Source organism: Lytechinus variegatus, chromosome 2 (assembly GCF_018143015.1).
Source record: "Lytechinus variegatus isolate NC3 chromosome 2, Lvar_3.0, whole genome shotgun sequence".
Classification (NCBI taxonomy): Eukaryota; Metazoa; Echinodermata; class Echinoidea; order Temnopleuroida; family Toxopneustidae; genus Lytechinus; species Lytechinus variegatus.
The window spans coordinates 8,540,097-8,564,345 of NC_054741.1; the positions used below are offsets into that span (position 1 = coordinate 8,540,097).

Consider the following 24,249-nt stretch of genomic DNA (forward strand, 5'->3'; position numbering starts at 1 on the left):
AACACCAGTTTTCACCCCCTCTACGTGCCCTTCCACTCAGAGCAGGCATTTATTATGTAGCATCAATTGATAATGTATGTTGGATCAAGCCTCGGAACATAATCTGCTTCAGAAAAATGGGTCCTAAAGCATAGCATTTGATCATAGTGCTGATATTAATGATGGATTGCATTGATCATTATGTGCTTTGCTTGTACAAATCGAGTTTAGGATTGATTGTTTAGATTTGTGTCAAGGTGCCCTGTTCTTTCATCTAGGCAATTCGTGTATGACGTGATAAACCATGATTTGAGGAATCATTCAAATAGTGTACAATGTTAAGGGTTTCTTTTGGGGATCTGAAAGCAATCCCCAGTCTCCTCACAAAACTGATTTGCTATGTTTGCTTGTGTATTACTGGTTGTTAGCAAGACTACAGAGTCAAAACTAAAAGGTACTTTGATTTTCATTCCTTGCCAGAATGGATAATCAACAAAGGAGAAGCAAAATTTGTCTGTAATACCTCTCCTCATTCAAAGGAATAGTTGGAGGTAATTTACATACAGATGAGAGTTCATTTTGCACAGAGATATGCCATAATGATCAATTCTTATGAGGTGCATTCAGACCAATTCGGACTTCGGAGAACCAACATACCTGGTATTTTTGCCAGTGTGAAAGGAAATTGCTAATATTATCCTCAGAGAATATACCCGTCAATTAGCATGTTCTATTATCCTATTATCATTCTCTCTCTCTATTTCTCTTCTCATGTCTCCCTGATTCTGTTTTATGTTTGATGGTGGAGCATCTTTGTAGTACCTTTTATCAGTTTAGCATCCAGTTCTCCAAGTAAAATGCACTCTGTGTGCTGTATTTCTACTTTTCTTCCACTCTTTCTTTCCCCTTTCCCCCTCCCTCTTTGTCACCCCCCCCCCCCGATCTCTTTCTTTCGCCCATTCTCTGTGTCTCTTGTTTTCCCCCTTCCTTTGACCATGGTCACGTTTTAGTGTTATTCACAATGAGCTTCCTCAGTCACACTTGTTCATATCTAGAGATGTTAATTCCCTATACCCCTAACCTTGCCTGTTTGCTCCTGTGAATCCAATACAAGCCTCTGACCGCTGAATAAATACAGAGGTGGGACATCTAACTGACATTTCATCATCACATGCTAAAGGTGTGCTTTGCCACCACACTCTAAAAATGGGTTTCCGCATTCACCCTTAGCTGCCCTGTTCCCACTGCATTAGAGTGTTCCCATTGGCTTTGTGCATTTTCGTATAGTTGTGTGCTTGAATTGCTTCTAATTCGAATTTATTTGATTCCAGTAAAAGCAATACAAAGTAGGAGACAGAGTAATGATATTTTATGTTTTTTTTATTCCATGTCTATTCAATTTCTATAAAAGTTGTAAGAAGAGAAAGTAGAAAAAAGAAAAAAAAATATTTATTAAACAATCATCTTTGACCTGGTTGACTGGCGTACAGATACAGGAAATTTTCTGGGTTTTATTTTAATTTACTCTTCATTTTCTTATAATTTTTGGGATGGGGACCTATATACCTACCTTTGAATTGCATTTTTTTTTGCAAAAATGTGTATTTTGTAAACTATTTGGTTGCATTTTTTACATTTAAATTCCATTGACTTTCCTTTAACATCTTACTGACTATAGACCTGTGGGTGCCTTCAGATAATTAATTCAACTGCTTCTATTTTCATATCTGCTGTCAGAGTCAATAGTGTGTTTTACATTGCCTCTAGTTTTCTCACTAAGTGATCACATTTGGTGCAAGTTCTTACCCCCTGAATGTGCCCTCTAAGCTCATCTCCCTAAGGAAAGAAGATTAGACTGTATGATTTATCATATGATTTCACAGGCTTCAAATAATTATAATATTGGTATGGTATCATCTACTATTTTTGGCAAGAGTAAAATTTGACAAGTTTTCAGAAATCATAAGCTTCTCGACAAATAGATTGTGTTGTACAATGATAATTTTAGATGGACATGTGCAGTAAAAAAGGCCAATGCACTTTCTCCATATGGCATCTACACAAAAATTGTATGATCTTTATCAAGATCAGTGATAGTGGCACATCGTTATTGATTTTTCTTTAATTCCCATTGGTCTATTACTTCCCATCCATCGTTGTAATAATTTAAATGAGACCTTGCACAAGTTGTTAACAGAAAAATATCCATAACTTTCAACTGGACTTAATTCAAGTCTTTTGCAAATATTAAACTGGAGGGGTTTTTTGCTAGAGACTTTGCAACCAATGGTATAATTTTGTTAATCTAAGTTTCATTATCCTCCAATTTTTCCACATTTTAAGGGTAAAAATGTTTATTCAACAGTAGCTGATGATTTTCTGCAAAAAAAATAATTACTTGAAGTAATATATTATTTTATAGGAAAAATATTGCATCCTTTTGGGACCTGGGACTTGTGGCTGAATTTAATACAATTTGCATTGAAAGTACTAAGCAAAATATATCTGTACTGAAATCATTTATAATGTGATTAATATTTCCAGTCAAATTATTATTGTTTTTTAGATAGGAAGAATGATAAATGCATTAGAGATAAGTGTTATTTTGGAAAAGAAAAACTGCTGCCCTGGTCCATCTTATAATTTTTAAAAAAGATTCAATCTTAAAGATGATCTTCATAATAATGGTATAGGAAATCCACCATACATCATGTTTCCTTTAGAAGAGCTTATATAGCTTTTTCTGATAATGTAAGTAATACTGATAAAGAAACTGTATCACTAGAATATAAAGCATATTATGTCTTGAGCAAGTAATTAGGCCCTGTCCAAAACTGTTTGGATGTGGGCATAACGTTTTTCGCATTCTATTTTATACTGATCACTGATGCATTATTCATCTCGTTCTTAGAAATCTTGATGAAGGAAAAGTGTTTGAAATAAGAGAAGTATGGAAGAGAGAGAGGAATGGGAGATTTTCAAAGCAGATGGGAAAGAGAGGGGGGAAACAGAGAGAGAGGGAGAGAGAGTGTAGGGACATGCATTTGATAAGACAGAGAAGCGAAGAGATACAGTCATACCAAAGAAATTAACACCAAACCAATGGATGATATGCCATTCAAAATAACACATTAGCTTTAATCGGTCTGGAGCCGGTTCCGTTGACGACTTATAGGATGGATGAAAAGAGTCAGGCTATCGAAAAGAGGCAGGAGAAATCGGAACCGTCACACGCCGAGTACTAGCAGTAGGATGTCATTACCCTAAGCTACGAAGGAAACAGAACACTAGCCAAAAAGAAGGAATCCACAGACATTGAAGAGGATGTGGTTGCTGGTGATGAATCTAAATTTCTCTTAGTCTGCATGATTACTTGTTTTCAGGAAAGTAACTCCAGTATTAGCTGTGATAAACACAGTGGTAAAAACCACATAGGATTTTTTTTTCTTTTTTTTAAAGTAAGTTTTTACAAATGATTGGTTTATCAAGGCACATGTAGAGCTTTCTTCCTGTTGAATCTTTGTTATCACTTACCCCTCAAAGTACACCTCAATGCTAATTAAATATAATAGCTCTCAGTTCTCATGTATGTTCAGTGATGGATCCAGGATTTCATAATTGAGGGGGGGGGAATCAGTCCTTTCTCTTTGGTCAAATTTCTGACAACCATGACAAATTTTTCATCGGCAAGATATAACCTTACGGTGTCAACGAAAGCAAAAATGACAAACAATAATGGTTTTACCTTATAAAAGGTCAGATATTCTCTTGAAGAATCACTTACAATGACAAGAAAAAGGAGAGGATATCACAGAAAGATATTACATTTACAGAATAGGGGGGTACCCTGTATCAGTGTATGTCTCTTTTTTTCAATTCATACAATTGAAAGAGTTTTAGGCCATAAAGTAACATCAATAATGAGTATTTTACACACTTGATTTCAATTATGATACCATGTTTGGAATCTTCATTAACATTGATTTGAATATTATTACAGTTGGATACATCCTACATACTGACTTCTAACATTTGTAATGGCATTTCCCTATAATTGTTTCACTCATAGTCTGAAATTTTCATGTTTTCAAACTTTACAAAAAGTGTGTTAAGTGGAATACATTAATTTCCTTCATTTCCAACCATGTTAATGATCTTTTCAGAAATATTCAAGGGCACACTATCCCTATCATCACAATGGTTTCAGCTGTTTTTCATGATCATGGCAAATTTACAACATTAACCATGAAATTAGTTCTATAGAATAAGGATTTTTATTTCAAAATTAGATGTTTGTATGTACATTTACTTCATGGCATGAATAGAAAACTGAACTCAGTATTGAAACAGGTTGATAAATTGATAATGCATATTTATCCTAAATATAAATTTAGAGTAAAACAAAAAATGATAGCAAAAGCAAATTGGAAATATGACAACATATCATCACATGATACAAATGTTGTTTTTCCTGTTCAAAGTCGAAACTGACATTTAATATAAGCAATGGTTTATGGATTGATGGTGATGTGTGTAGTTTAACGTGAATGGCCGAACAAGGTGTCAAAGCATAACTATTCATGTATATAATGAGTGTTTGGAAGCTCTATAGGTACGGTCTGTATTATTCATAGAACCATGGAGTTAGATAGAACAGAGGGTGTTTTACCTTGTGTGAGTAGGTGGTTTCAAACTGCCTCGATCACAAGAATCCCCATTAAATTACAAGAACTTTTTTAGGCTAAAAAATACCCATTAATTATTCCTGTGTTCACACCGCCCCGAAACATACCATTTCGGGGTAAGTTCCTGAAGTTACGAGCATGCGCTTTATGGTCTGATAAGCAGGCAAGGCACGAGATTCAAAATCACTAGCCCAGCAGCCACCGGCGGCTTCCGCGCCCAACGACACGCTGGGCTAAAAGTTCCCGTAAATTTCTTTCACATTGCCAAAATACCTGCGACCTTGGAAAAATCCCGCGAAAGTTCTCGTAATTTCGCCAAGTACCTACTATTTAGCGGGTATTTTCTTTGGGGGAAATTACGAGTAGTTTGCTTTCACATTACCAAAATACCTGGTATTTTCTGATTGGGGTAAATTTCCCGATCAGAGAATACCTGGAATCATGATGCCTTGGTAACACGATCAGTTTTCATCAAATTCTCATGAAATTTGGCATACAGATGTTGGCGGCACTATTATGCCTCACAAATCATGTTCCCATGGTAACATCATTTTTGGGGGAAAATTAGGAAAAAAAAATCTTCTGGTTAAAACTACTTCATCAGTTATAATCAATTCTCATGAAATTTGGTTCATGCATTGGTCTTAAGGTAAAGATGTGCATGACATGTGCTTGCCATGTGTTGGAAATCATGTTGCCATGGTAACAACATTAATTGGCAAATAATTTGCTGAAACCTTGTGGTTTGAACTAGTTCATCATTTTTTAACCAATTCTCATGAAATTTGGCACACAAATAGGGTCTTAAGTTAAGTACAAGACACATTTTTAATTTTTGTGAGAAATTTTGTTGCCATGGTAACCATATATTATGACCAATATCCCTAGAAAATTCCTTGTGGATCAAAATACTCCAGATTTCAGCCTATGTTCATGAAAGTTGACACTTGACACCAGCAATGGTCTCTGAATAAACATGCAACCCCCCCCCCCCTGATTGTGTTCCAAATTTTGTTGCCATGGTAACAGCATGTTATTGCCCTAAAACCCTGGAAAACTACTTCCCCAGTTTTTGTCTCACCTGCGAAGCAAAGTGAGACTTTAGGCGCCGCTTAGGCGCCGCTTTTCCGACGGCGGCGGCGGCGTCAACATCAAATCTTAACCTGAGGTTAAGTTTTTGAAATGACATCATAACTTAGAAAGTATATGGACCTAGTTAATAAAACTTGGCCATAAGGTTAATCAAGTATTACTGAACATCCTATTAGAGTTTCATGTCACATGACCAAGGTCAAAGGTCATTTAGGGTCAATGAACTTTGGCCGAATCGGGGTATCTGTTGAATTACCATCATAACTTTGAAAGTTTATTGGTCTAGTTCATTAAACTTGGACATTAGAGTAATCAAGTATCACTGAACATCCTGTGCGCGTTTCAGGTCACATGTCCAAGGTCAAAGGTCAATGAACTTTGGCCGAATTGGGTGTATCTGTTGAATTACCATCATAACTTTGAAAGTTTATGGATCTGATTCATGAAACTTGTACATAAGAGTAATCAAGTATCACTGAACATCCTGTTCGAATTTCAGGTCACATGATCAAGGTCAAAGGTCATGTAAGGTCAATGAACTTTGGCCATGTTGGGTTTTTTTGTTGAATAACCATCATATCTCTGTAAGTTTATTGGTCTAGTTCATAAAAAGTGGACATAAGAGTAACCATGTATCACTGAACATCTTGTGCGAATTAGAGTAGTATTCAAAGTCAGCACTGCTGCTATATTGAACCGCGTGATGCAGGTGAGACGGCCAGAGGCATTCCACTTGTTTTTTTACTATAGCTCTTTTAATTTGGCACAAACATCTTCTTGGGTAAGGACATGCAAGATTCACTGTAAAAGTATGTTGGAAAATGGGTTGCCATGGTAATTACATACATGTAGGGCAGGGGTATTAAATACCTTCAGTGATATTTCCAGTTGTTATTATCTGGGGTATTATTAGGAAACCTGTTTTAATGTAGATGAAGTACACAATTTTTATTGTTAACTTAAGCAAGATTTGCTGACATTTTTGTTAACCTTTCAATCATAGTTTAAATGCATGCCGGAAATAATAAAGTTTACCAACAGTATTACATCTGAGTCAGGCGGAAAGATGTCTACGCATTGATGACCAAAAAAAAAATGATATCATTATTAACAACCCTATCATTTTCAAAGCAATTTCAAAATTAGGGCAATGTTCAAGTAATATTGATTTTGATTGAAAGCTTTATCATCATTCATTAGATGATAATGTACAGACATATTTAATGAAGGCTTCTCGATTGTGTATTTGCAGTGATCATGGAAATGTATTTTGAGAATTGATAGAGACAGACCTACATTATTTGCACTCGGCTGGTGCCATTGTAATTTACCTCCCAGACACCAGAACAAACACTATACACTGCTTAGGTAATGATAGAAAATAAATCCCCTAACATTTGCTTGCCAGTATAAACAATTATTCAACAGTTGATCTATCTCTCTCTTTCTGTCTTTCAATATGTATTATCTTGTTGATATCATTGCCAATTTCATGCTCATAATTACTCACTTCCATTTTGAAGATGGTGATGTAAATGTATTGCCTGGTGACAGATATTCTTCATTTTATAAAAAGAAGGGAAGATTATTGGGGGAAATTGGTAATGTAAATCCTATCCATCTTCTATAATATTTCTCTTTAAAAAAATACCTTCCAATAAATGACACAATTCATTGTTTTCTCAGTAATTTGTAAAAATGAAGAAAGCTTATATGCTTCCTTTTACAAATCTTTCTCAGTTCCAAAACAAGCAGATTTCACACAGTGAAACTGAAGACTTTTTATGTGTGCAAGGAAGGTAGACTTTTCCTATCAATTATTTTTTAATGAAAATGATTTTTCTTTGTCTTTACCTACTTTGAATGTGACTGAGTTTTCCCATTTTTTTTGTGTTTGATTTCAGGTCACAGTGGACCTGTTTCAGGTGTAAGCTTTGCACATAGAAACCCATTCACAGTATTCTCATCATCAAGAGATGGTACCGTCAGGTAAGCATTCCCTCCTTCCATCTTTCCTCTCCATCCTCTTTATCTTTTCCAGGTTATTTTCCTTCTTCTTCTTCTTAGTTGTCTTCTTATTCTTCTTCTTCTTTTTCTCATTTTACTGATTTATACATTTCTCCCCCCCCCCCCCTCCTCCTTCTCCTTCTTCTTCTTCTTTGTCTTCTTCTTCTATGTCTTCTTCTTTGTCTTCTTCTTCTATGTCTTCTTCTTCTTTGTCTTCTTTTTCTTCTTCTTCCTCTCCTCCTCCTCCTCCTTCTCCTTACCCTTCTACTTCATTTTTTTCAAGTATTTACTTTTCAACCTCCCTTCCACTCACTTTCATCTGTAATTCTTGATTATGAATGAGAAAATATCCTCCCCCTCAGAATCAAATAATTCGCTCATGTTCCATTTAATGCAGAAGCAAACAACCTTTAATTTCTAGACAGATAAATCATGACTTTGTATTCATGACATGTACAAACTGAGATTGTTGGATTTATTAATTGATTTAGAATCTTCAACATCTCAATAGCTTTGTTGTTTTGCTGGCTTACAACCAAACTGCATTCAATTCAAGTTTCCTAATTTCTTATGTAAAATCGGATTCTGTGGCAATTATGAAATATTTGATTTGATTTTTTTCCTTCAGAATTCTGTACATAATAAAATTCATATTGTGATATTGACATAATTAAAAACCACTGTGATTGAAAAGATTCTCAAAAGTGATTATATTGCACATTCAAATAACGAATTATATTTCATGAATTATGAATATAATTGAACTGAACTCATTTATCTTTGAAAATGGAAAACTACACAAAATGTAATTTTTCAATTTTCATACACTGGGTCTCAATCTGTTACAAGAATTCTCAAGAAATTTATTGTCCCTGATGCTACTTCCTCATCACGGTTTGTGGTGATATTCTCTTTTTTTTCATTTCAGATGTTGGGACACGCGGATGAAAAGAAACAAAGCTCCCCAAGTCTTCACAGGTAAGTCCAATGTTTTTTGCCAGGCCTGATTACTGCTAACAACTACACTCTCAAAAGTTTTTTTATTTAACCTATTTGTTGGTTACAAAAATTAACTTACCAGCTCTTGGTTAAAACAAAATAACATGCAAATTGATTTGAGATTTTTATTCCCCCGCAGATGAAGTCCGGAGGGGGCATTAAGCATTGCCTCTGTCCGTCCCCCCACTTGTTTTCCGCGAAATAACTCGAAAAATGTTTAATGGATTTTTAAAAATTGTGTAGGTAGATGACACAAAAATACAGGCTATGTTCGAATTTGGATTCCGCAGGTCAGAAGTCACAGCTCATTGAATATCCAAGTTGGTTTCTGCGCAATAACTCGAAAAATATTTAATGGATTAAAAAAATGTTGGTGTGTAAGTAGATGACACCAAAATACAGGCTAAGTTCGAATTTTGAGTTTTTCAGTCAAAGGTCACAGCTCATTGAATATGCGAGGTGGTTTCCACGCAAAAACTCAAAAAAATATTTAATGGATAAAAAAAAATTGGTGGTAGGTAGATGACGCCAAAATGCAGGGTAAGTTCATATTTTAACCAAATTTCAGTTTTTAATTAAGATAGGAATCAATGGTTTTTAAGGGCTAATTTGGGGGGCATTGTTTAAAGATATTATATAGGGAGGGGGCTGTTTAACATTTAGGGGCTCCTCTTCAATGCATATTGCACAAATGTATAAATAAGGCTGAGACAAGCAGTGACTTGAAATATCAGCAGGTGGGTAGAGAGTCTAAAGCAGAGCAGTTATTCTTAAAATAAATCAATTTTATTGAAAATCATTGAACCAATTGAGGGGGGTTCAACAGAAATAGTCATGAGAGTCTAAAAATAAGATTTTTCCGGGGGCAATACAGCCCGTGTTTAGGGCAAATATATCTAATGCCCTAGTTTATACCTCATGCTGTGCTGAATGCATTTATCTACTTGGAGTTGGGTGTAGCAGCTTGTCTACTTTGGTTTCACACACTTTTGACTAAGCATGGAATCAGCACTTTATCTATATGAAATTTGAATCCATGTTGTGCTTTATTTTTCGTCCCACAAGGAGTAATACAATGATTGAATTAATCTTGAGATAGAGATAGATGTTGTATATATCAAGGAGAATTGGGGAAAACCAGTTGTTCTGTGATAAACATCAATTTTATTAGTATCATCCTCAAACCACTATATTATTAGTAAGTGGTGGCGTTGGCTGTGATTAGATCAAACATCTAATATTCTAGAATTTTAGTATTGTTGAGCAGATACTAGTTGCAACAAATGGCTATTATGAATAGGTCGGGTTACACAGCAGTTATTAAATTTGATCATTTTGATTTTAAACCAGCATCACCACATACTTCTTCTGGAGTGTTCTCTCAGACATTCCTAATCAGACTGAAATTGATGAAACTTACAAGGTTTACCTCATTTAGTGTCATTTCCTCTCTTTTCTTCTCTTGATATATTTTTGTACCTATTTTCTCCTGCCGTATTTGAAATTTTTTCACAGAACAGTTTAATGCACCGATTAATGTTTGCATTGCTCTATGAGGAGAACACCTATGGCTTAAAAATAGCAAATCTTTTATCTTGGGGATCGATCTTCCCAGAGAAGTGAAATGTTAGAAATAATCTTGAATTCCAAGTCAGGATACCTGACCCTGTGATAGGTATAATTCTTCCACAGGACCCCTGGATATTATTTGTATGTCATGAAAACAGTTCAATCTAATCATATTTATAGTCCAAGCATGTGAAAGGTGTTGGGAATTGGATATCCGTGCCTAAATACACTAGGCAATCTTAGCCAATTTGAGTAAGAAAAATAGACTAAAAGGATTCCATGCAGGTGTGAGTCTAGGGTTTCAGACCCTTTTCGTCACAATCGCTTGCTGATATCTAGTTTCTACTGTCACATATCTTGCCATAATTAAAACTGCCATCTTAGTCTTGGAGTAGTCGTAGTGATCATGTCAGATTCTATCAGTTTTTTTATTGTAGAAAAAATGGCAAATTTCATGGATCGCACAACTGTTGAGACGAGGTATTAGCCAGAGTTTCATGTATTATTATTTTAAAATTATTTTGTAGCACAAAATGTTTTTTCTAGAAAATTTACAAGCAACTAAGTGATATTACTTGCGACTGATATCATTGTTGAATGAAATACATCTGACATTTATGAAGTCCCATTAACAAAGAGGGTGCTGGTGTCTCTCAACACTGCATGGTCTTATTGTTTACACCATAGTTTTAACAGTACAGTGCTTGGCAGGAGCAGTTTGTTTCTGTTGAACCGACCCGTCTTGGAACTCAACCATACTCTCCTTAATGTTTTAAATATTTTTGAATTGTGTTGAACCATTCTTGTCTGCACAAAAAAATAGTGTGATTTGAATTGTGATCGAGGCATGTTCATACATGTACATGGATGTTGATAAAAGGAAGCACAGGGAGATACTGGAGTTCACTGAACGTTCAAACTATGCATGACCAAACACTTGACTGTACAAACATGACAGGTCTACTTTAAGAACTTGTTCATTACTGCAGGTAGCCGGCATGCTTACGCAACCTTTGACAGGATTAGCTAAGTCTGTCACACCAGCGAAACCTACTCCAAAATAATAAAAGCTATTACATTATGTCCTATGACAGACCGTCGATCGGTTTCATTTGTGTGAGTGTGATATGAAAAAGAAGTAACTTGAAAACCACACTTTCCGTCCTTGTGAATAATTTTTAACCAAATTTGTAAATGTCACAGGGGTGAAATTCTTTGATGCAAACCCATACCTTCCTTACAATGCAAAGAATTGTATAATTTTTTATGGAATATTTGGATAATTCAGGATTTTTCACTCATTCATTCTATTCACCAGTTATATATTTTCGCATACACCATTGGAGACTTAGGCGATATACCCAAAAATCACCCCCAAAATAAATAGAAAATAAAACCATCATGAAAATATCAGCTTACGCAGTTCTTATCAGATGTTCTGATCTCTTTATGCAGGTTACGAGGGAAATTCTTTCACAAGCTTTGACATCAACTCCACCGATGACATTTTAAGTGCTGGTACGGAAGCAGTAGATAATGATGCATACCTCATGTTTTGGTAAGTCCCCAAAGCTTCTCCGCCATTTCGAGCAATGATGATAAGATCTCATATAAGAGCGCAAGCAATCACCAATATCATGGTCTTCATTAGCCCAAAGCTTTCTGTACATACTGTCATTATTGCGAATGTATGTTGCAGAGTATGCAGTTCATCATTGCAATATGTGATGCAAAAGAACATTAAAAAAGGCATCAAAAGAAAGTATTTGATTTTTATTGCACTTTCAGGCTGCAGAAGAAATTTTGCAAAAGGCAGTGATGAAATACCATTCATGATTGCAATATATGATTATATGAGGATGCAACTTTTGATTGCCTGCATGATTGTAAAAGATACAGTTTAAGGTGCATTGAAGTAAATGATTGCGTTATTTTTATTGCACTTCTTTATTGCTTTTATTTTTGGGATCAATCTTCCCAGCAACAACAGGATGCGTCCTTATAATTACTATATGTAAATTACAATTTATGATGGTAACTTATGATTGCCGAAGATGCATTTAAACACAGGACATTGACATGTGATGCAATTCATAATTGCATTTCATTATAACTTAACCATTCAAAGGAAAGTGAGAATCAGTGTAAAAGATCCATATCTACTGTAGATTATGGGATTGTGAAAAACAACTCTTGACGATTGCAAGTTACGCGGCCAATAAATGACTGCAAGTTATGATTGCTTCAACAAAACCCTACACAATTCCATACATCATGTTACTTTGGATCATGTGAGTGCCATCGCAAATCACAATGATTGCTATTTTTGAGGTCAGTAAATGATTGCAATTTATGATGGCTACATTGTTTATAAGGGAGTGAAAAATTCTACACTGTTCAATAGATCCATATACTGTAGATCATGGAAGTGTGTATTCAATACACGATGATTGCAATTTGTGAGTTCAATGAATGATTCCTTGTAATGATCACATTTTATGATCTCTTCATCAATTATAGGAAATTAAATATCTTGCATGTAGGTTAATAGATCCATGTCTACTGTAGATCATGGAAGTATGAATTCAATACACGATGATTGCAATTTGTGAGTTCAATGAATGATTCATTGTAATGATCACATTTTATGATCTCTTCATCAATTATAGGAAATTAAATATCTTGCATGTAGGTTAATAGATCCATATCTACTGTAGATCATGGAAGTGTGTATTCAATACATGATGATTGCAATTTGTGAGTTCAATGAATGATTCATTGTAATGATCACATTTTATGATTGCATGGAAGTACGAATTCAATACATGATGTTTGCCATTTTCCAGTTCAATAATGGTCTCAATTTGTGATAGCTTCATCAAAATAGAGGAATTTGGAAATCCTGCATGCAGTTTGATAATTGGTGTTATGATAAATTCCTTATATGAGGGCTCAAAAGTTGATTGAGACATTGAGGATCAAAGGATTTCTCTTTGCATTTCAGAATAGTGGCAATAGTCTTTCTAATTTTTTTTCCTTTTGTGGGAGTTGGGGCATTATTTAATGAATACGTTATAGCAGATATGTACCAGTGGTCTTTATAGCACCACTTTAAGTCCTGAACTACAAAAACTGGCCAGGTTTCTCTCCCATAATGCAACATTCTAAGCAGTGTACATGTAGTATTGTAATATGGGCCCACTCAATAGCTAACATGCTAATTATACTAAATATATTTTATACCGCCGTAATTATATTCACAATGTAGCAAAAGAGGATCTTTGCTCTCAAAATCTTTGATTTTCTCTATGCAAACAACATGATAGTCAAATTTATACAATCCGTTATTAATGTTTTATCTCTCAAGGTATATTTTAAGACTTGCTATTTTTAACACACAGTCAGTGAAAAACCGGTTATAAGGATGGTCAGTTTGCTCCTAAATCTTTAATTTGGTGTCGTGTGTAAGGTCGAAGTTGTTTCTCAGACCTTGAAGATGTAAGAAGGATGCTTGGGTGTGGAATGAGTTCACTTCCGTGAGATCAGCGAATTAATCTCTCGATTAAAAATGAAAGTAATTAAAATACCCCTGGTAGATTAGGAGACAGAAATAGAAGCATGATTAAAAGTGTATGGTTTCTTTCTTTAAATATGGCTTAAGCTTCAGTGTAAGGGCAAGGATATGAAATATGATCAGATAGCATCACACAATTACAGAAGTGTAGTTGCCATTGATTTTTCTTTTTCATTTGCTGATTCTTTGTGAAATTTGAAGTATTCAAATCTTGTGCCCTCTCTTGGCTTTAGAATGTTCTTCAAACAATTATCCTCCAAATTTAGTGATTTGATATCAGAGAGCTACAAGATTATATCCTGACAATTCTATCCCATTTTAATGCTTTAGAATAGGTTTTATATCAAAAAGAATAAATTCATTTACAGCTTTATGAAAAGCCGCCATGACAATCCATGTTTTAGAATTACATTAGTATGAGTGAGGTTCGTTCCGTTGGTAGGTCAAGTGTGATAAAATCTCTCTCCGGCTTTCAAGCTGTTCTTGAGGAAAATGACATCGGAGCTCCTATCTCCTCTTTTCTGATTCCATCATGTCAGGTAACTTGCTTGATTTGAGGCAGTCTGGTAGAAATTCCTTGGTAATTCTAGCTCATGTGTTGTTGGCAGAGGCAACATTACAGGGGGAGGGGCTAAGATTTGACAGGTAGTAAAAAAAAAATGGAGAAAAGATAAGAAAAATAGGAAGAAGGAAAAACATAATTGAAAAGACATGTCTATGTCTTGTACATTGTGTACGTCCTTATACACCTGTTATTCAATAAAGAAAACAAAATTATGTTACCTTTGGGGTAGCTTCCCCCCCCCCCCCCCCTCCTCTCTCTCTCTATCAAAATTCCCTCCTCACTTTATTCTATAATTTACTTGTATGCGAACTGAGAAACAAATTTCATTTTTACAGAAATACTTTACAGAATCTTATGTTATATCTTTCTCCTTCTCATTTGACTTGGTCTCTATCCCCCTCTCTGTCTCTCTATTTTTTTTCTCTAAATTTTAAACATAGGCTTAAATATAGATACCAATTGTGGTAACAATCTCAAAATTAGTTCATACGGAATCCAATGAAATAACCACCAAAGTGTTTGTATGTATGAATAAAAAACATATGTAAAGTTTTTGTATGTATAAATAAAAAACATATGTGCCAAATAGCTCTGGAAGAAAATGTGTAATTGCTGAGAAATGAGCAAAATAAACGTGGAATTCCATCAAATATCAGGTATTTTTGGAAGCAATGTTGATACACTTTCCTACATGTGCTTCCCTGTGTTAATGATCATCAGAATTATTAATTTTGAGCTAAGATTGTGTGATTTACTTTATAGATAAGTTTACATTAATTTACCAGATCTAGATGTATGATAATATTTTGACAATTAACCTTGATTTAAAAGACTTTCCCATGATATAATTTGTTGCTGCAACTGCTATCTTTTACCTTTAACCGTTTTCTGACTCGGTGGCTATCTGATGTACATTGTATATACCTTCTTGTTACCAATTATCATTTTCTTCCTCTCTACCTTGCTCTCATCTCCTTTTTCCAATCCAGTGATTATTTGATGAACAGTGCACATATACCGTGTGGATACAATCACCCATCTTCTTTCTCTTTCCCTCCATCTCTGCTTCCGTCTCATTAATAATGTGATGCGCATCCCGCATTCGGTGTTGATGCCAATCCTCATCTTTCTCTCGTCGCACCCTCAGTCCTGGATGTTGTCCCGTGAGTGATGATTACCTGAAGCCCATCCCGAGAGGAGCGCTTCGGGCAGCCGAACATTCAAAGAGCCCAATTAAACTTGACAGTTTAAAAGTCTCCCAATTTCCCATCTAGACAACATAACTTAACCTTTTAAACCATGCTACAAAGTGCAACAGATTGTTTATATAAACTGCCCCTTGCAATGGATTTCGAGCTCCTGAAAATGTTGCCAGTTTGCAACCCGGCGCTACATGGGGGAAATGAACTCCATAATGTCTTGGTGGTTCTTAAAGGTCTAAGGTCACCCCAATGAAAAGGTTATTTTCAAAGAGTAAAAATTTGCACATCATTGTCATTATGCAAATGAGTGAGCTTATGATGTCACACACTCACTATTTCTTTTTTATGAAATGTCCAATATTTCAACGTCCATATGTTTCAAAATAAAGAAGCACTTCACTTAATGGTAAGAAATAACAATTTCAAATTCTCTTCGATTGTTAATTCTCATACTGTGTATGCCCCTATTGAAAATTTAAATGAGCTTGATAGTTACACTATGAATTAAGTACAAGCAGTTTACAATTCCCATCTGAATGAACTTCATCATCAAGGTTGTAAATGCAATAGATTGACGTCACCTCCACCAGTTGGACAATACTGATGAATTACACGCAGAGTCCTCTGTAATACCATAACATATATTCTAATCAATCATCTAGCACAGACTAACATAACTGCAGGGACATTTTGATCTATCCACGGAAAAGTCACCGTTTCCGATTTGTGACATTTGAAGGTGAAATAGAAGCCTTCAGAGCATCTGAAATGCACTGCCTCCAGTCAGAATTCTGATTTTGGTGCTCTCGGTATGAACTTGTAAAAAAAGGTTATTGAACATTTACATTTATAAATTCATGTCACAGTCTTACAGAATAAAAAATTTTGGAACAAGGACATTTCAGATTTTTCAGTCTATCTTTAGAAAATTACAATTGATTCTGATTTGTGTCGTATAGATTGAGATTGGATGCCTTGTGAATTATTCAGATGCTTTCTCTCTTTGAATTTTCGTTGTAAATGTCTACAAAAAAATATTCAGCTTGTATATTTACAAATTCCTATCATGTGCTTTTCACTTTTAATCAAGGCAAGCCGTGGAAAAGTTGTTGACTATGATTTATGAATTCAAAAGTGAAATGAAATCCTTAAAAAAAAATAATTAAAATTGGTTCTTTGTTAGTATTTTGCTTTCTGTAATAAAGTTCAAGGAAATTATGGATGATTTGAGATATTAAGAAGATCTAATATTGCATATATGTATTGCAATTATTAATTATTTTTTGCTCAAAAATTCCATGTGGCAGGGACAAATGTAGTCAACCCTTGAATATGACCATTTCAGATTTATGACATTTGTAGGCAACATTACAAGTAAAAATGTTATGTATCACTACTGTTACATAAACCATTTGCATAAGTTTTAAAGCATTTTAGGTTTTGGGAAATCTTAAGGTTATTCCATTAATTTTTATTCATTTTCAGATAAAATGAAAGAGATTATCATAAACCGAGTAAAACACTTTTACTTGGTTTTCAAAAACGTGATCTCAACGTAAAAAAAAATTATATGTCTAATAAGTAATAAGTGAAAACATGAACCGATGTTTGTGAGTTGCTATATCCTAGGGACATTTAGCAATAGATTTATCACCTTTAGACTAAGGCCTACTTTATGAACTTGATAATTCTTGTTAAGAGCTTAACCAAAATCAACCAAAGTTTTATGATTTAAACAGCAATGTTCAATTTTTTTTTCTTTTAGGAGCAGGTGAGAAATATCCCTTACTCACTTTTTCTTTTTTATTGTTTGAATTTAACAATAGTTAATTTTTTACAATTTTTTTTCAATAAGGACAAACTTGACTGAACCATATAGTATTAAACAATGCTAATTCCACATGTTCAGGGAGGAATTAATAACTGTTTAACTTGCAATGAGGAGGAAATTAAATATTTCACATTTCATTTAATAAGATACAAAAGAAATAGTGGGTGGATGACGTCATCAGTCTCCTCATTTGGATACCGACCACGATGTGCATATAACTGTTCTGTGAAATTAAGCGAAATTTTAAAATGCCATAGCTTTCTTATTTTACATCCAATTTTGCTGAAATTTTTAGTGTTGTGCTTGTTGGATTTTTCTCATTTTATTCAAGTCAACTGTATGTTGGGGTGGACTTGTCCTTGAAAAAAACTTTTTGTCAGGGTGAACATCCATTTCATATTAAGTACGCTTTAAAGGTCAAGGATTTAAATTTTAAACCCACATCAGCTGTGAATAGTGACAAGCCAAAAAGTTGAATATATTAGCTTTGAATTAAAGATAAATGCCAGTTGTAGTAAGGATCTCAAAACAAAACAAAATGACTTCCAACAGAATCCAATAAGATGACAACCCAAGGTTTTGTTTGTACAAATACAAAATATGTGACAAATGGCTCTGGGAAATGTGTAGTAATTGAGAAATTAGCAAAATAATCACAGAATTCCATAAAATGTATATTTTTCCAATCAATATTAATGCACTGTCCCACATATGCCTTTTTGTATTAGGGATCATCAGAATTATCGGTTCTCAGCTAAGCTTTTATGATTTCTCAAAGATAAGTTTATTTCAATGTACCACATCTAGATCTGTGATAATATGGTGGCAATTTACGTTGATTTAAAGACTTTTTCATGAAATGATTTACTGCAATTACTATCTTTTAACTTTAAAATCCACAAGATTCAAGTCTAAATCCAATGTTATTATTCACTGCCAATCCATATTTATTTTAAGTCATTGAAATGGAGAGTATACGAGTTAACGAGGTTATGACCCTGCAACCTGTTCGAAGATCATTTGTATGCCATGGTAAATGTTTAGTTTGGCTGGCTCATCAGCAGACAGGCAGTTTGGTAGACCCATCATAATCATCATTGCCAAGCATAATTGAAGATGAAATTGAGCGTGGTAGATGTGGATTAGATTGACAGCTTGCTCCATCTCAAATCCTTTTAATCCTTGAGACTAACTAAACATTTCTCGAGGACTATATTTCTGTGGTATTTCATTGATGGAAAATGAAACAATCTAGGAATTAGAATTGTCCTTGGTATTTTGTAATAATCCATTTCTTAGAAGCAAGAAAATGAGAATTAATCCGCATTGATTGATTCGTGTGAATTCAACACCTTACTGTCCGATAAATAGGTCATGACGAGACTGAAATGAAAGTCTCATTCTCACTGCTTTCAGTAAAGACTATGTTTCATTAAGCTGTCTGCATATTATTGCTCAAAAAATGATAAAATTGTTAACAAAGCTCTCGCTTTTTTTTCTGCATTTTAAAGATCAGTCATCAATTGCGAGACAATGTCTTCCAGGGACGATGAATGAGCATGTTATCAAAAATTTGACTGCAAGGGAACAGTCTTTAAAGTCTACCCTAACATAAAGTTGGTTTGAATAAAAAGAGAAACATCAAACAACCATAACACTGAAGATTTCATCAAAATCGGATATATAATAATAAAGTTATGACATTTTAAAGTTTTGCTTAATTTCATAAAAGACTTATATTCACATCCTGGTCAGTATGCAAATAAGGAGACTGATGACATCATCAACTCACTATTTCTTTTGTATTTCATTACACGGAATATGAAATCTTCTAATTTTCTCCTCATTGTCATATGAAATGAAGTTTTATTTCTCTGTGATCATGTGTAAACTATTGTTTTAACATTTTTTTGTGCTAATTGGCAAATCTGTAAAAATTGAAATATTGTATAATTCAAACATTAAAAAACAAAAGAAATAGTGAGTGAGGGACATCATCGACTCCCTCATTTGCATGTCACTGAGTTGTGCATATAACTGTTTTATGAAAAATAAGTGAAACTTTAAAACGTCATAACTTTCTTATTTTACACCCGATTTTGATGAAATTTTCAGTGTTATGCTTGTTTGATTTTTTTCCTTTTTATTCAAGTCAACTTTTCTTCGGGATGGGCCTGACCTTTAAAAGGATGGAACATCAAAGTGCCTGAAAAATAGTAACCCCAGAGCCAGAGGTCCGACAAAGATTTTTGTGGATACAGCAGGATTTAATGTACCACACTTGGCAGTGACATACCCCGAAAGCTTTGTTTTTCTTTTCTATCTCCCGAGCTAGAATAAATTCACTTCGGAGGAATGAAGACTTGTTGGCTTGAAGCAGGTAGCTCTTTCGGAGTACTCTTCTGTTGAGACAGCTGTTCAATTTTGTTCATATTAAAGATTTTGAAGGCTGTCTGACCTTTTGCTTCTTTCATCAAGTAGTTATTCTAGGACCTCCTTCTTAACTCAACTTACATCAAATCTCTAAATAAATATTCTCAATCGATGTGGACAGATTGCAGTGCCGCAAATCCTTCCTATCTCTATCTGACCTTTTATCAATACCAAAATAATTGTAAAAATCAAAAATGTCTAGGCTTTATTTATTTATAAATTTAATTAGATTATGACTCAGTGCAATGAATGAAATCCAGCACATTTGTAATGAATACAATTCTACTGTACATGAAGATTTATATCGTAAAACATAAAGATGTTTTTATATAAATTACATTTTTGTCATCTACATCATCAGATTTTTTTCCAAAAAAAAAAAACATGTGGTAGTGAAGCATTGCACTTAATGCCGAATCATTTAGCTCCAAATTAATCATATAAATATTCATTACAAAAGTGGTGCTGTCCATTTGACTGAAAAGTGAATCATATTATTACCATAGTAACAGTCGGACCAGTGCTACTCAGCCAATCATAATCAAGCACAGTTGTCAGATGACAAATGTTGATGACACGATCCCTGATGTATCTACAAAATGAAAGTGTGTTGAACTGTTTATATCTGGTGGAAGTGTGCTGCACTAAGGAATAGAAAGTTGCACTTTCTGCTTTATAATACTCATATCAGCACATCTAAATAAACAAGTTCTTCCCAAGTACATGATTAAACAAGCACAGGCCTGCACCAAACCGGGCTGGTGTTGGTGTTAATCAGTCTGTCATTAAAAAAAAACACTTGGCACTGAGTAGGTATTGTACTTCCATTTTTCAGTGAAAATCTCAAATATAGATATTTTGCCCAAATGCCTACAGAGTTTTTATGAGTTCCAGTCTTGCTGTTGTGACTGATGTTTGTTTTTGCTTCGACACCAAACCGTTGTTGAACACTGTGACTGATGTTTGTTTTTGCTTCGACTCCAACACCAGTGTTGAACGCCGTGACTGATGTTTGTTTTTGCTTGACTCCAACACTGGTGTTCCACACTGTGACGGATGTTTGTTTTTGCTTTGACACCAACACGGTGTTCAACACCTTAATATGATCATGCAGTATGGATCAAAAGTCATTTTCCTTGCTTTGACCTGTGTAATTCATCAAAACATGAATAAGTGGGTGACCTTTTTATCATGTGCTTACCAGACCGTAGTATGACATGCTTGATGCTTCATTGCTTCCAAAATAGGTAATCATATTCTATAATGAGATTAGATATAAATGTCTCTCGTTCCCTTCTATCTCTCTCTCTCTCTCTCCCACCTATATGTTCACTCGCTCCGTTTTATCATTAATAATAGAAATGGAAATATTTTCATCAAAATCTGACAAGATCTTGGGCAACTTGTAATTAAAAAAAATGATAATAAATAAATCCAGCCTTCATTTAATGATGTGATCATGGGGATACCACAATATTTTTAAATGTATTTTTTGTTTCTCTTTCTACAGTATATAAGCTTGCAAAGTTATGTTATTTATCCCATTATCTTTTTTCTGCAAGTACATGTATCAAATCTAAAATATCTTTCTTACATATTCACCTCATCTCATTCAGTCTTTCTAATGCATACCTCTTCATTTGTCTTCCCCCAGAAAACCCCTTCTTTCTCTCTCTCTCTCACTGTTTTTACTACCACTATCACCACCCCATGCACATTGTCCCTTTTTTCTCTCCCTTGCCCCTTCTAATTCTCTTCTCTCTTTCACACACCCATCCCTCCATCTCTCTCTTGCTCAATCCATCTTGTACATGCTTTGCTTTATCGCTCTTCTCTGCCTACTATTCTCATGATCAATTATAATTAGGATTTGGGTGTAATGCTCTCCCCTCCCCCCACCACCACCACCTCCTCTTCCATGTGCCCCCCCCCCCCCTCTCTCTCTCATCTCTGATTTATCCTTATTTTCTCCCGTCCATCCTCATCATGATTAATCAGAATTGTCTCAGAAACTCTATCTGTGTGTTGATAATATCTAATCCCACGCTCCTCCGTGGAGACATCTCCTAGTATTTCACATTCTATTTGTACTTCTTCCACATCTAACTCGGATCACAAAAACCCTAATTATTCATAACATGTCTTGGGTTCCGCTTGCCAGGGTTGGAGCCGGATTATCAAGTCACAGTAGCAAGAAAATCCTTTGCTGATTGCATGCATTTTGTGGGAAGCAGACCAGGGGCCTGTTGCAGAAAGAGTTGCAATCAATCGCAACTCTAAAAAATCATGCGCAACTTGATTTTCAACCAATCAACAGCGTGCATTTGGGAATTGGGATTGATATTTTGGCTTGCGTTTAAACGCAACTCTTTCTGCAATGGGCCCCAGGGGCTGTATCAATCTAAAATGTTTAGATTTCAAGGCCCCATAACATAAAGCCTTGTAATTGATTGTAATACTAATGATAATTGATTACATTATGTGCAGTCAATTTTTAAAAACAGTTTAAATCATATTAGCAGTCACAAAGCTTTCTGTCACAGAAACATACATGTACATGAAAACAGAAGCTTGTTTTAAAAAAGCAGACTGATGTGATAAAAAATTCATCCATCTATACTTCAGTTTCTGAGTAGAGTTAAAGTGTATCATTTTCAATATTATCTATTGTTATTCCAAAAGTTTCAAAAACTGGGGCGAAGGATTTGCTTTTGCATGCCCCACCCTGTGGAATAGCCTTCCTGAAGACATAACAAAATGTTCCTCTGTCGTGACTTTCAAAAATCTTCTAAAAACTTTAACTCTTGGCTCTTTACCCGCCTTGAGCACTATACAGAGTGGATTTGGCTCTTTATATTAAAGTCACATTATTATTATTATTATTATTAAAATTACTTTTCAATTTGTTTTTATGCCTATTCATTTTCTGTGTCTGAAATTGACTCATTAGTAGTCTGAGCATTTTTTTTCCTATTATCTTTTAATATTTGCAATGAAATAAATTGTTGATATCCTAAGAAAATTGTCATGATTTATAATGCCTTGTTTATAAAAATAGTATTTTTCTTCCTATTTTGTTTGATTTACAGGGATAGGAGAAGTACAAATCTCCTTGGTACATACAAGGAATCACATTCAGATGATATTACACAGGTTAGTATTGTGATAACATTGACTATGTAAAGCCATTATTCCAAAATATTATGAAGTGCTGATAGTCAATTTATTTACCCTTTAACAGATAATATTAGTTGCATATGGAAGAGTTTTTAAAAAATGATTTTGTGTTGAAATGAAGGGAAAGGATGATATGATAATAATATGACATAATGGTATATTATGAAGTGACTTTAAACAAAGTCTTTGGTATATTTTTGCAACGTATGTCCAATGAGAAAGATCATAGCTGGCATTGATTTTAAAAAAATGTGTGAACTTTGAACTAATTCCTGTGAATAGAGTGTCCATTTTATTTCATCTAAATTCCATCTTTTCTAGAAAAATTAATACTAAGATGAGATAAATTTCAGACAATGAATGCCAATCCTGTTCATCTGTGAAGGGATTCAGGCAAGGAGGGGATACTAGGTTATGATGATGTTTCATTTATTTTATTCTAATGAAGATTCTGGAAATGAGCAAACAAAATAGTGTGAAATTTAATTATTTGTTGGTGTTGAAGTTTCCAATTTGTGCGGCCCAGTAATGCATTGATGAAAGCATGTGAAACATTTGGTAATATATTATGCACATGATTGGTTAGAATTTGTGGTAATAAAAAATTGTATTTTACAAGGCTGAGTGCTGGATTGTAATAAGATATTGTATAAGGTATCATTGAGATGTGATTATCCAATGATCTTTCAAAATCATACTTTTTAATTGCAAACACCTTCTCTTTCATTCAATATGGGCAGAACAATCCTTTTGTCATAAAACAGGTAAACCAATGTACATGTATGCATGTAATGGAGTAATTTGTTGAAGTATTTTGTTTTTTGACATATTTTTGTTACGTGTATTATTGTGTAGATATAAACTTTTTCAGTGTCTGTTTTTTTACACATCTATTGCCCCTGCTTAGAATGATAAAGGTATTAAAAATTGTAGAATAAATGAGAGGGAAGGAGAACAAAAACATCTTTTCATTCATTCATTTCATGTGGTAGCATATTATAGAGAAGAAATTTTCTGTTTAATTTCTAATCCTCTCTTTTCTTGTCTGCTCTTTTTCTGTTGTGTTATTCATTAAGTATGCATTTTTTCCTACCTCAACTATGTCTGTTATTACATGAATCCTTGATGCAGCTTTT

The 24,249-nt window shown here is 34.4% G+C and overlaps 1 protein-coding gene across 3 annotated transcripts in view; it reads left to right on the forward strand.

Annotated features, from left to right (window-relative positions):
* LOC121407227 (WD repeat-containing protein 89-like) overlaps positions 1-24,249 on the forward strand; it is a 71,603-nt gene that overhangs the window by 34,079 nt on the left and 13,275 nt on the right. For 2 of the 3 annotated variants that reach the window (XM_041598194.1, XM_041598195.1), the window contains exons 4-8: positions 7,661-7,745; positions 8,692-8,741; positions 11,787-11,889; positions 23,026-23,089; positions 23,854-23,877. In XM_041598194.1, coding sequence (XP_041454128.1) covers positions 7,661-7,745; positions 8,692-8,741; positions 11,787-11,889; positions 23,026-23,089; positions 23,854-23,877 — 326 coding nt within the window. The remainder of the gene's footprint in view (positions 1-7,660; positions 7,746-8,691; positions 8,742-11,786; positions 11,890-23,025; positions 23,090-23,853; positions 23,878-24,249) is intronic. The other variant, XM_041598196.1, reaches the window with a different exon arrangement.